The sequence below is a fragment of the Arctopsyche grandis genome, chromosome 2 (genome assembly GCF_051622035.1).
Source record: "Arctopsyche grandis isolate Sample6627 chromosome 2, ASM5162203v2, whole genome shotgun sequence".
In the NCBI taxonomy this organism is placed as follows: domain Eukaryota; kingdom Metazoa; phylum Arthropoda; class Insecta; order Trichoptera; family Hydropsychidae; genus Arctopsyche; species Arctopsyche grandis.
The window spans coordinates 23602774-23616286 of NC_135356.1; the positions used below are offsets into that span (position 1 = coordinate 23602774).

The 13513-nt window shown below is 33.2% G+C and overlaps 1 protein-coding gene across 1 annotated transcript in view; it reads left to right on the forward strand.

The window, feature by feature from the left end:
* The first annotated feature begins 1044 nt into the window (after positions 1 to 1044).
* The window catches only part of LOC143922516 (cubilin-like), a 57516-nt gene continuing 45047 nt past the window's right edge, over positions 1045 to 13513 (forward strand). The window contains exons 1-13 of the mRNA XM_077445778.1: positions 1045 to 1305; positions 1488 to 1643; positions 4158 to 4316; positions 4404 to 4658; positions 5589 to 5730; positions 6571 to 6671; positions 6896 to 7022; positions 8156 to 8365; positions 9573 to 9722; positions 9855 to 10039; positions 11836 to 12192; positions 12269 to 12431; positions 13186 to 13376. Of these exons, the coding sequence (XP_077301904.1) occupies positions 1102 to 1305; positions 1488 to 1643; positions 4158 to 4316; positions 4404 to 4658; positions 5589 to 5730; positions 6571 to 6671; positions 6896 to 7022; positions 8156 to 8365; positions 9573 to 9722; positions 9855 to 10039; positions 11836 to 12192; positions 12269 to 12431; positions 13186 to 13376 (2400 nt within the window). The 5' untranslated portion in view covers positions 1045 to 1101. The remainder of the gene's footprint in view (positions 1306 to 1487; positions 1644 to 4157; positions 4317 to 4403; positions 4659 to 5588; positions 5731 to 6570; positions 6672 to 6895; positions 7023 to 8155; positions 8366 to 9572; positions 9723 to 9854; positions 10040 to 11835; positions 12193 to 12268; positions 12432 to 13185; positions 13377 to 13513) is intronic.

Here is a 13513-nt window from a genome sequence, read left to right on the forward strand (position 1 = left end):
TTTCCGTAAAGATAATTGAGTTATCAGGCGATCTAGTCTTTCGGATGTGCGTCTTTTCGGTCCTGTCCCCTTCTTACGAGCAAAAGTTCCAGAATCCTTTTTCTTTTTCATTATTCTTGACACAGTAGATACAGAACGTACCATTTGTTGAGAAATTGATCGCAATGAATGTCCAGAGTCTGCCAAAGCCGCGATTTTTATATTCTCCTCCAATGATAGTTGAGTGTATTTTTGCATGGTATTTTTTTATTTTCAACGATTTCGATCCGTAAACCTCGAAAACTCACACTAAACTGAACTCAAATCGTAGAAAACAATCATATGTAAAAGACCCGATCGTTAAAAACCACACATCTAAAGGGACAATATTTTTATTGCCCAAAAATCGTAAAATCACAAGTGTTCAGATTTCCGAGGCCGCAACGGTACATATGTACATATGTTTGACTATCGAATTTCGTTTTTTATCCTCAAATAAATATAGATAAAGTCGTGGGCTAGTCAAATTTTTTTTATATAATGTAAATGTATGTACATACATATGTAATTGCAATTTTGATTTTAGGTGGATTGTTTCGATGAATAATTACTAGACGGCACAATCTATCACGACGGAATCAATGTGATGTTTTTTAATTTATTTATTGTGTTTTATTTAATGTTAGAAATCTATGGATTCCAACCGAAAATTTAAAGAATGTAGCCAAACTCTCAAAATAAGAACGCCAATATGGGAGTATTTTTTGCGTGAAACATCCGGAGAGTTTGCAATTGAACGTTTTTGAAATATGAAAACTTGCAATTGAACTTTTTATTCTTATAAATTTAATCCCGGTGCTAGCACCGGGATCCCGGGATCGGAAATTCTCAGCACCGCAATCCCGGTGCTAAAGTAACCTTCTGGGATTGGAAGCACCACTAGCGACAGTATCAGATATTTTATCAGTATTTACATAATACCTGTTTACGAAAATTTAAATGTTATACAATCTGCTGAAATTGAATATTTAAAAATGGGCGTCCCGGATGACGCCTACCTTTTTTACAAATTTATAAATTGTAAGTGCGAATTTAGCTCAGTCCAAATACGACCGAGCAACCATGACATTGGAATCGTTGCTGCTGTGTTTGCTGACTTTGCCGATATCCTGGAGCATGGACCCGGCTAATTATCCTCATATACTGTCCGAGAATGAAAATCTGATAATCAGACCGGCGAAAAACAGAAACTTGACTCTTGACACTAACGGCGAAATGTCTTTCATCTTCTTGGGAGACATAAATTTGAGCCATCTTTTGGACACGGTATATGTACTTGATTATATTATTATAATATGTGTGCGAAAACCTGCGACCATGTATTAATTTCATCAATTACTATATATGTATATTACATGTTTTTTTTATTATGTATTTTGTTTTATGGACTTTGCTAAGCGATTTAGCTTTTTTCTTTTCTTCTGTATTTTAAAAACACTCGTATACAGGTTCAAATGGCATCTAAAACGGTTGAACATTTGGAGACGATAATCATAGATGAAATGGATGGAAAATATCAGAATTTGATGACTGGTAGGCGAGGAATTCTACGGAGACTGCAAACACTGGAGAATATAAAATCTATAAAACCTTATGATTTTCTGGTATTATTACTTTATATCTACGTTTTTTTATTCATATTAGAGGATGAGTAATTTAATAAATTATAGAATTTTCAATTAGATACATGTAATATGGTGTCACCCTAGGGTTTCCAGAAACCTGTTGTTCATAATCGAAAGTTTTCGAAATCGCGATATCGATTTTGTTAATAATTGAATTTTCACTAATATTTTTAAATGATTCTTGACGTAATATGGACTAGTAAAATAATTTTGACAAAAAGTTTCCCTCTTAAAATGACCTAGAATAATAACACTGAGCAACAAAAAATCGCGTTTTTAACTTACCGGAATCAGAGACTTATCAATCTCTTCTAAATTTGATACACTTAATTTGAATATGAAAATATTTTTTGTTGGCTTATTCTTGTGCGCGTTTAAAAATATGTGCAATTTTTGGCTTTTGCAGACTTAAATTCAAAATTTTGTATAACTGTACCAAAAGTAAGTACTGAAATCAATAGTAAGATGATTTTTCTATAAATTGTTATTGTTATTTCATTATTAATTATCTAGCGAATTCAAAAATCAAAAATACGTTTTTTTTTGGTTGGTTTTCGATCTCGATATATTTTTTTTATCTGAAAGTACTAATTGGAGCGGTAAATGATTTTAAATTACAATATGAAATGTTCTAGGCTCATCGCTCATTGCTTTCCATTCTTCGTCTCGCTCTTGCATCATCCATTATTGTGCATTTTTAAACTTAATTTAAAACCATTTACTGCTCATTTATTATTACTACGTACAAAGATAAAGTAAAAAAAGCTGTTAATTAATTGATTTATTATATATTAGACCTATGATGAATTTTTAATTTGTGGATAAACTACTTCTTTTAAAAAATTGATTTGAAAATATTATTTTTATCCTCGAAAATCTGGAGAATAAGATGGACCATTTATATATTCAACTTATTTACCACATTAAAATTACTGACCCACAGACTTGACAGACTCTCTGAAGAGAAATTCGGATGTGACCAACCCATGAATTTATTTATGTATTTGAGGAATATAAGAAATATAAAAAATAAAATTTAACAATGACGCACACATACACATTTATACATATGTATAAGTATGATAACATTGTCGATGCAAGTTTGAGCGCTAATATAGGGAAACTCACAAGGGACAAAAACTATACTTGGGTTGTCAGATTTTGTTCATAATTTTTTTAATTACTTAATTTTTCTATAAATATTGTTAGCATAAAATATCAAGAAGATTAAAATGAGTTAAAAGGTCAAAATAAAATAATTAATAAATAAAATAATATTGTTTAAAAAAAAAGACCACTTCCGGTTTACGAATTTTATCCAAAACCGTATCAACAATTATTAAACAAAGAGTATAAATATAAATTTTCAGCTCGATATATCCATTAGTGTGGTCATAAAAGTTTAACTTTTCATAAATAAAATTTAAAGAGGAAAAAACCCACTTCCGGTTTATTAAATTTATTGATTTTTATTTTATTTTTATCACACTGATACAAAGATTATACTTGAATTTTCTCGTGAAGAGCACACATATTTTAAGGGTCAAAAAAAATCGAAATCGAAGTAGTAAACTGCCACATCCGATTGACGAAACCACAAAATTTTATATAATACTAGCTGAACCCGGCATGCGTTGCAATGCCACAATAACGCATGCAATCCCGTTCCCGTTCTCGTTCTCGTTCTCGTTCCCGTTCCCATTTTTCGGAAAAATGCAGGCAGCGAACACATTTGAAATTATTCAATTGTTTCTTTATTTTACCCTAACAACGCAGGTCGCGAAGTGAAAACATTTGAAATTATTGTGTTGCAAGGCCACTTATTCCCGTTTTTCCCGTTTGCCTTCCCGTTTTTGGGCCATTTTTTTACAGTAAGCTTCCCGGCCATGCATACAACAAATCCTGTAAAGTTCCGTCGTAATCGGTTAAGTGGCTAAGGAGCAAGGAAATGTTATAATAATAGAAGTTGCTTTAGGCGTTATATCGTTGTCAAGTGACGATTGTCCACAGACATTCCTAAATAATTTTAGCATCAGTCGTATTTGATGCTTGGTGGTCGACGTAAGTCCGTTAAAAACTTCTCTGGGCAAGGGCAATGGGCAATTGCATCGTTAAAAATTGCACAAAAAATTGCACATTCAAAAACACATAATAAACAACATGGGATACATTTTTATAAGTAAATTAATCATTTAAGTAACATATTATTCAATTAACATCGTATATGAAAGTTTTCATGAAAGCGTTATGGCGACAGCTAGCATTCGGCAATAGCATACACATACGCGTACAATATTGCGTAGTTATGGAAACGGTGTTATTGAAACAAGAAATGTATTCGAAAGGGCGCTTCTATTACTATAACATTTATCTGTTATGAAGCCTATACGAGACAGACAGACAAACAGACATTCATTTTTATTATATATGTATGTATATACATAGACTTGGTATTAATCATAAACTTCTAGATATGAAATTTTTATTTTTCAGAATATTATTAAGGTTCACTTGAGGGATATTTCCACGCGATTGACAAACCTAGAGAATTTCCTCGATAAGAATGAATGCGCGTCTGCACCGTGTAAAAACGGCGGAAAGTGCATTGAGAGTAATAAAAAGTTTTTGTGTCTCTGTCCTGAGACATGGCAGGTAAATGTTTTAAACTTTCCCTCAAAAATTATAAACTAAGCTTTTTTATATAAATGTGTATATAAAAAACTTTTTTTGTATATTCAGGGCTATGATTGTTCCGTGGATGTGAACGAGTGTGATCGTTTCGCCGCAACAGATCTAGGATGTCAGAACGGTGCAACTTGCATCAACAAAAACGGAGGCTACCAATGCATTTGTGCACCCCGGTGGCACGGCATACACTGCACCAAAAATTCTATATATTGTGACTCCAACTCCAACTCAAACAATGAAATCTGTGGACATGGTGTTTGTATAGAAGGATCGACCAACAATAACTACACTTGCTTATGTGATCAGGTACAAGAAATTTCTACAAATTCACATATTTTTAGAGTTCTATTTAATCATAAAACGAGCTGGTATAGCATTACTAGTATCCATTTATCCAAGTGTATATAGTGTGAAAGAATGACTGTGGGCTACTCTCATCATCAGTCCTATTCCTAACCCATGGATGTCGTAAGCTAAGTATGTCATACATAGTACATAGGTCACTTCTAAATCATTGCTACAGAAATTGAGTACTACTACATACATACAATGGCATTTTTTGGCACGAAATATGTAAAAAGAGAAATTTTATTGAACTTTGGGACTGTTTTCAAAATGAAATGAAAAGAATTGTCAATAGGTTTTTGAGCTCTTTTTCCTATTATGCTTTACATTAACATTTTTTTTATATAATACTATTACTAACAAAAGTAAAATAAAATTGTAAAATCAAAATTATCAGTAGATTGTAGCTATTAAAATAGATATGAGTTGCATTGTGAACATAATTTAGTAATAATAAAAAGCATTTAAAAATCAAATTTATAATACTAATTTTTCTGTGGAGTGAAAGATGCAGCGAGTAGTGGTATAGGTATTTTACTGTCGATTCGTTGACTGTACTCGATGGCATGTACTCGCAAACTAGTTATGCGACATGTTATGCGACACGAAAAAATGTATGGAAATGTGTGCGAACAAACAAGTTGACGGGTGTAGCATGTTCTATCTACCATGTCTGGTCGCCGTCAACCAAGTCGCTCGCAAGTCGCGCGGTGCGGCCCGGCCCAAAGAGCGCAGAAAGATCATTGGTCGATGTGTCACAATACATTACCATATTGGTTTTTGTATACGGTTTTTTGGCGCGAACACGCTATCAGACGATGAATTATGATAAACCAGTGGTCCACGAGCAGTTTATCTTTTTAGTATACTATAAATTAAACTTTTTTTTAGGGTTGGGAAACAAATGGACATACTCCCGAGTGTACGGTGGATGTTAACGAGTGCCTTACAGCGAGACACCACTGTTCTCCACAACCATATGTGCCTTGCATTAACGTTCCCGGCTCTTTCTACTGTGGCTCGTGTCCAACAGGTGATATATCAAAACGCTTTTTTTTAATATTATTGTAACTTGGAAGTACGATCAGATATTATGTTGACAGTTTGAGTTCATTTTTCAATTGTTATTTATTCTAAGCATCTATTTACATATATACACGTAGAGATTTTCCGACAGACATGCTTCTATGTATATATGTGTACCTAAAAGACACGACGTTAGAACAAGTGATTGAAAATATTTAAGAGGAATTCCGAACAAATGTAATGTGGGGAGTTCCGAATAAAGTTTGCGGAGAAATCCGAGTTTGTGGGAAACTCCTAGCTTATGGGAAATAAAGTTAATGGGGAATGTTGGAGTTGTCGAACTGATGCATGTCCGAATACTCGGCTACCTGCCTTTAAAAGGAGAGTGCACACAGTGGATGAACTTTCTAAAGCGAGCGGTGGTTTTGTGTGTCTCCTGAGTCAAAGAATAAATGCTGTAAACTAAATTTGGCCTATAATTTGGTTCCAAGAATCCACTCCTTTTAAATGCTTTTTATTATTACTAAATTATGTTCACAATACATCTTATTTAATAGCTACTGATCTACGGATGATTTTCTATTTTACAATTTTAATTTAATTTTGTTAGTAATCAAGTATTATATTATTTTAATGTTAATGTACAGCATAATAGGAAAAAGAGCTCAAAAAACCTAAAAAGTATAATAAATGAAAACTTTCCCACGCATGGTAGAGTGAATTTGATTCTTGCCGATGATCGTATTAAAAAACGTTGCATCCTCACTTACATATTTGCGTCCTCATGCTTAAGTGCAAAATAATACCCGGAACTGTTTTTGTCATTATTGATTATAAATTATTTCAGGATATTCCGGAAATGGGTACGTCTGCAATGATATCGACGAGTGTTCAATTAACAATGGTGGCTGCAGCACCTCTCCGCTAGTCCGGTGCATCAACACTTTGGTGATTATTTATTTTATTTTGAAAATTTCGATCATCGTGGCATTGCAGGTTAATCAATCAAACAAATCTATTGTGAAGATAGGTTATCCTGCACTTATCGTCATCACCAATGTATTCAAGTACTAATAGACATTGCAAATATCATTATCAATCGTTAGGGGAAGCTACCCAAAGATGAAAATACATAGATTTTTGATTTTTACAAATTGCTTTTGATGATTTAGGGATCTCGTATGTGCGATCATTGTCCTCCTGGATATATAGGCGATGGGACGACGTGTACTTTTAAAGGAGTTTGCCTTGTTAATAGCGGCGGCTGTCATCCATTGGCTACGTGTAGCGACAATCCATGTAAGTATATGTACATATGTAGTTGAACATCTTGGAACTATTGTGCAACAAGCTTTGGCTTTTTTTCTCTAATACTATGTTACTACGAATCATGTACCCGGTTTTTAGTACCCACATGTTACAGTCGAAGTGTATTTTCAGTTGAAATATATTCCAACTGGCGTTTTAAGTCATTCATTATTGAATTCAATTCAACTAGTAAATTATATCTCTACAAATGCAAATACACTTTTAAAAATGTGCGTCAGTTGTAATATAACAGTCGAGTTTTGACATCTCTGATATTTTTACGAATGTTCTAGAATTCAATAATGCGTTAATGATAGCTGGGTATTACGAATAAAGGTAATGAGAACCGTATTACGATAGCTCTAAGAATGTGTTCAAGACAAAAATGTGACTTTCAAAGTCAATTTACTAGTCGAGAGACGTTTTCACGAAAACAAAACCCTCCATCTAACCTGGTACTAACTTATAGTTGAGATGTATCTTCAGTTGTAATATATTTTGAACAGTTGGAATTTAATTACGTGGGTTAGGCGGAATATATTCCAAGTAGTCGGAATATATTGCAACTGAAAATGTAATCCAAATATAACGATAGTTGGTACCAGGTTTGATGGAATACATATATTCCTAGTCAAAATATTTTGCAACTGGAAGATATGTTCAACTGTACTATACATATGTATATACATATATATATATATATATATATATATATATATATATATATATATATATATATATATATATATATATATATATATATATATATATATATATATATATATATTATATATACTACCAGTGCTGTTATATAGTGGGTTTCCTGAAATCGTTTCACAAATAAACTTTCACTTACTGGCAGCTCCTAGGTTTTCAAAGCATAGATAAGTTTATGAAATATTTGATATAATAATAAATCCATTGAACATTATTCATAAAAAATAAGTCAGGTTGCCAGGTTTTTTGGGATAAATTTTGCTCAAAACCCATTGTTACAGAAATTGAATGACACAATTGTTCATATCGTAATAAAAGCGGAAGCTGAGCACAAAAGTTCTAGCTCCAGATATGAATGTACATCTTATATATGAGTGAATTAACTTACTCAATTGTCGTTTTCTCAGCTATCAGTTCTACGTACGTGGTTTGCATATGTGCTGCTGGATATACCGGAACAGGATATGGCGTCAATGGGTGTGTAGCATCACCTGGAATCACCCAAGACGGTGTAACTGAGCTGGTTCCTCTACAATGTAATCCCAACCCTTGCGTCCATGGAAGATGTGTGGACATGCCTTCTGGTCGTATATGCATATGTGACGTTGGATATATGGGTAAGTTTCGGAAATCTTCGCAATTTTTATCCGAAAATATGACAGATCAGATTTGTTCTGAAATTTTATGCTCGTTTCTTTGTTTGAGAAGAGTTTGATAGGTGCTTCTCCCAATTCTTCGAGACTTTAAGACTTCTTCCTCTAATTTTTAGTTTTACCTACTTGGGAGGGGTAATTTACCTTGGTTCCGAAACATTCTCTGCCAGTCGAATATTTCGGTGGCAATTTTTGTTCACGTCAATCTGGATACTGCCCTATTGTTGTCCACAGATGAGCGATTTTAGCTCACTCAATTTTTTTCTTTAATGAAAACAAATTACTATCCTGAATTTTTTTCTTTGTAAATCAAATTATGGTCAAAAATTTTTTTTTAATTATTTCAAAATCACATTTGCATAGTGTATTTATAAACCATAACTGAAAAAATAAATTAGGAATATCACGATAAAAATGATTTATTACAATTTATCTTCAAAATGTAATTTTTATTTACACAATAACGCATGCAGTACCCGTTCCCGTTCCCATTTGTCGGGCTCATTAAATACGATTAAATACTCATTTGAAACGACATATGCCTTTCATAGGCTTAATAATTAAATGAGTATTTAATTCAAAAACCTACCCGGAAATATTAGTCAATTGTTGTTCACAAACCGGACACTATTTTGTCTATTTTTGTTAATTGTTTACTAATTAAGTTCAAAACTGAATTATTAAACAAAAAAAACTTGAAATCCTTAATGAAATTTTTAGTTCCTACGATCTTATTATTTCGACAAGTTCTGCTATTTTTTTTTCAAATATGGGATACACCGTTATCGATCACTGTCAAGCAATGGTCCAAAGGATCGTTTTGGTATATATTACTGTCAAGCAAGGATAAACATTACTATAGCATTTCAACGGGACCGCTCCAATAAATAGACGGTACCATATACATATATACCACACGCTACAACGTATGTGACCTGCGTATAACATATTTTTTCTGTATGTTTAAAACTATCTAAAAAAAACGTCCCACATACCACATCCCGCATCCCGCGCTGTGTGTATAGCGGAACGCCGTACCGGCGCGTACCGGCTATTCTACAACCCTGTTAAATGAAACATTAAATCGTTGCTTTAGTTCATAAATATTGTACAAAATCAATCAATAGAAAAAACACAATATATTTTTTGAAAACATGATTCCGTTTTTCAGGTCGTTTATGTGATACGATTGATAATCCGTGTGCAACTCAACCGTGCAAAAATGGCGGAACTTGCATACGTGACGTCACGAAAGATGAAGGTTTCCGGTGCGAATGCATCTCTGAATACACTGCACCGAGATGTGTCGATAAAATGATATGTAAGTAACTTTTTTTAAAGTAATTAATTAATGAATTAAGGTTTTTATTATGTTATGCCTACATGTGTATCATGGAATAACACTGAACAATATTGATTTCTCGTTAACCTATTAATATTGTTGTGTCATCAGGGTGCGGCGGTGTCATAGACGCAGAGGAAGGCAGTATCGTATACCCAGAAGTGAACTCTACCACGTACAAACACAACATTAGATGCGCATGGGTGATACAAACGAAACCGAACAAAATACTAAATGTAACATTCACCAAATTCAACTTGGAGCATTCGGCCGACTGTCTCTACGACTGGGTTCAGGTTTGATGATTTAATGTGAATAACCTCATGCTACAAGTATTCGGTAATTCGGTAATGGCCCCCTTACAAACGAAAAAAGACCCACGAGGCGCTTCATCTGTGAGCATCTTGCGTGTCCTTGTTTTTCCATGCATGTTGTGTTCTAATTTGGCCAAAGGAGTATCGGGATGAAATCCAGAATCGTTCGTCTACGTAAAAAATTAAACGTGGCGTAAATAAAGGGGTGCACCCTGGGGATTGCATTGCTGGTTTACCAATATACCGGTAAATCGATAAAAACTTTCCATCGAAAATTACCGGGTAATTACTGGAAATATATATATATATATATATATATATATATATATATATATATATATATATATATATATATATATATATATATATATATATATATATATATATATATATATATATATATATATATATATATATATATATCACAAATAAACATATACAGGGATATTATTGCATAATATAGGTTTTTCATTACAAATTGGCCCTTTTTCATTTTAAATTGACATTAATAAGAGATAAGAGATATAAAAAGACGTCTCAATGTGAAACGTAAAGGAGGTTTGTAAAAAGGGGTCAATTTGAAATGAAAAAGGTTTAATTTAAAATGAATAAAGGTCAATTTTAAAATTAAAAAGGGGTCAATTTGGAATGAAAAAGCTGTATTGCATTAAAACAATCGATACAATTGGCGTATTGTGGTTTAAGTAGTCTAGAATTTGTGTATTTAGTAAAAAAGTATAATATGTTTATAAAAAACCTATTGTACCAAAATATAAAAAAATAATTATAAAACGAAAATAAGATAAAATAAAAAGACAATTCAAACATTATTTCAATAACAAATATATGACAATATAAACTATAAATATATAAAATGTGTAGATATATACAATATGTATATATAGATTTCACGTTTTGGATATACAATTATGTTTCAGATTAATCTTTATTATGATCCCGGCCTAAAATAATGTACTTAAATATATTACTTAAAGGCTTGGGCCGCCTAAATATGAATGTAATGATATAAAGGCAGCCCAAGCCCAAGCCAAGCCCCAGCCCAAAAAAACAAAAACCGGCAACCAAAAGTAGTAATTCTATCTTGTGTAATCTTCCTTACATTTGCGCTCAATTTGTATCCAAAATGTTTAGCTGGTTTGTGTGAATGTATTTGTATATTTCATTATCGAATTTATTTTTTTATACTTCTTAAATTCCTCAAATACATAGATAAAGTCATGGGTTGGTTACATCCGATTTTTTTTCATATTATATTTTTGTTATTATTTTATTTTTATGTCTACCTATTATGTAAAAAGTTTCAAAACTAACAAACAAAATACGATATCAATAATAGTTATAAATGTTATCGGTCTGATGGTCATGGTTCTGATCTAATCCACGACTATTTTTTTTCACCAACTGGTAAATGCCGGTATACCGGTAATAGGATAAGTTATTTACCGTTTATGGGTTAATGGAATTTGACGATAATTGCAATCCTTAATACACGGGCCACACCGTGCAACTTCGTCGGCCGACAAGTTGCGCGACCAGAAAAAATGTATCGAAATGTGAGCGACAAATAAGTTGACGGGTGTGGCATGCCCCATCTAACTGCATACATTGGTTTGGTCGCGCTCAACCAAGTCGCTCGCAAATCGCACGGTGTGGCCCGGCTCTAATGTACACACTCAATAGGAGATAATTCACGTTTGAGTGTATAGTCTTTACTTTTTACCAAAACACATATTCGAATTATAAATTTCATGTTACAGATACACGACGGCCGCAACACGGCTGATCATGTCATCGGACGATTCTGCGGAAACACTTTACCACGAGGTGGCAACATCGTGTCGACGACCAATTATTTGTACATATGGTTCAGAACCGATCATACGGTGGCTCATCGAGGATTTAACCTGCATTGGGTGTCCAGTATTCCAGTGTGTGGTGGCACAATTGAATCGTCAACTTATGGGATCATACGCTCGCCGGGATCTCCAGGAAAGTATCCTCCGAATAGGGATTGCTATTGGGCTATCACCACGAGCTCTTCAATGAGGATTCAAATTCATTTTTTTACATTGCAAATCGAATCGCATCCAGATTGCAAATTCGACTTTTTGGAAGTGAGGAGCTAAAAATTTGCACCGTCAAAAAAATCATCTTATGAAGTTGTGTATTACATTTCATCTTTTCTTTTAGATTCGAGACGGCATTCTGCCAAGGGATCCACTCTTGGCTAAATATTGCAACTCGACTAATCCTGCGCCACTTTTGAGTACTGGAAATAAGCTATTAATTTACTTTCATTCAGATCCATTGCGCAATGATTACGGCTTCCAGTTGACTTACACAATCGTTGGCGGTATTTAGTATTTTTGAATTTGAAATATATACTTTTTATATCTTATTTATATTACTAAACGAGCTAATCACATATAAATGAGAGTGAAAAAATAAGTGCTTAACTTTTTAGCCTATAAATTGTGAAAGGGTGGTAGAAAGCCATGTTTGGGTAGCTAGCCGTCATCGCTTCGATTTGACACAAGATTCCGATGTCGTTTTTAATGGTTTCATTAATGATTAAACGCCTCTAGCTTCATGTCGGATTCATTATCTTACTTCAATTTTAGCCAGCCCCCGTATGTTGGTAAGCGTCTTGATGAGTGGAAGTGGCTCACTGAACTAATAAAGTGAAGTTAATAAAAAGCTTTTAATAAATTGGGTTCAATCGTTCGTTACGGATACTATACTAATACTTTTTCATACTTGAAATAAAACGCGTTTTGCATATCAAGGAACTATGCGAACAGTTGTATATCAACTGTGTAGCTTAATTGTGTATATGCGAGTATGATACAAGTGAAAACCACGCACACTTTAATAGAAACCTGTCGGTCTTAAGGCTATGAAAGGCAACCATAGTACATATGTAATTTTCATGTACATATACATACTATATGTATACAGAATGGTTCTGTAACAATTAGACGGTTATATGGACTCTTTCTAAATAAAAGCAAACCGTACATATAAAATGGCATTATGATAGCGATTTATACTCTACCTATTTTCAAATGTATGAACAATCAATTATTAAACAATTTTACTATTTCAAGGAATACCTGGATGCGGCGGAACGTACACTGGAGACATGGGTGAAATTAAACCGCCTACAATCAAAGGAAATTATGCTAATAATGTCATGTGTGAATATAAAATCAAACGACCTAAAGGCACACAGTTGACAATTACTTTTTTGATGTTTGAATTGGAGGAATCCTCAACATGCAGATTTGATTACGTTGCTGTGAGATTCAGTATTTTGTCAAAATTTTCCGGCCTTCAAATTTAATAATATTGAGTTAAAACTCTCGATAATAATGATATCTAAAAATACAAGTAAAAAATATAATGCTTTAAATATTCCGTTTATCATTGTCAAAT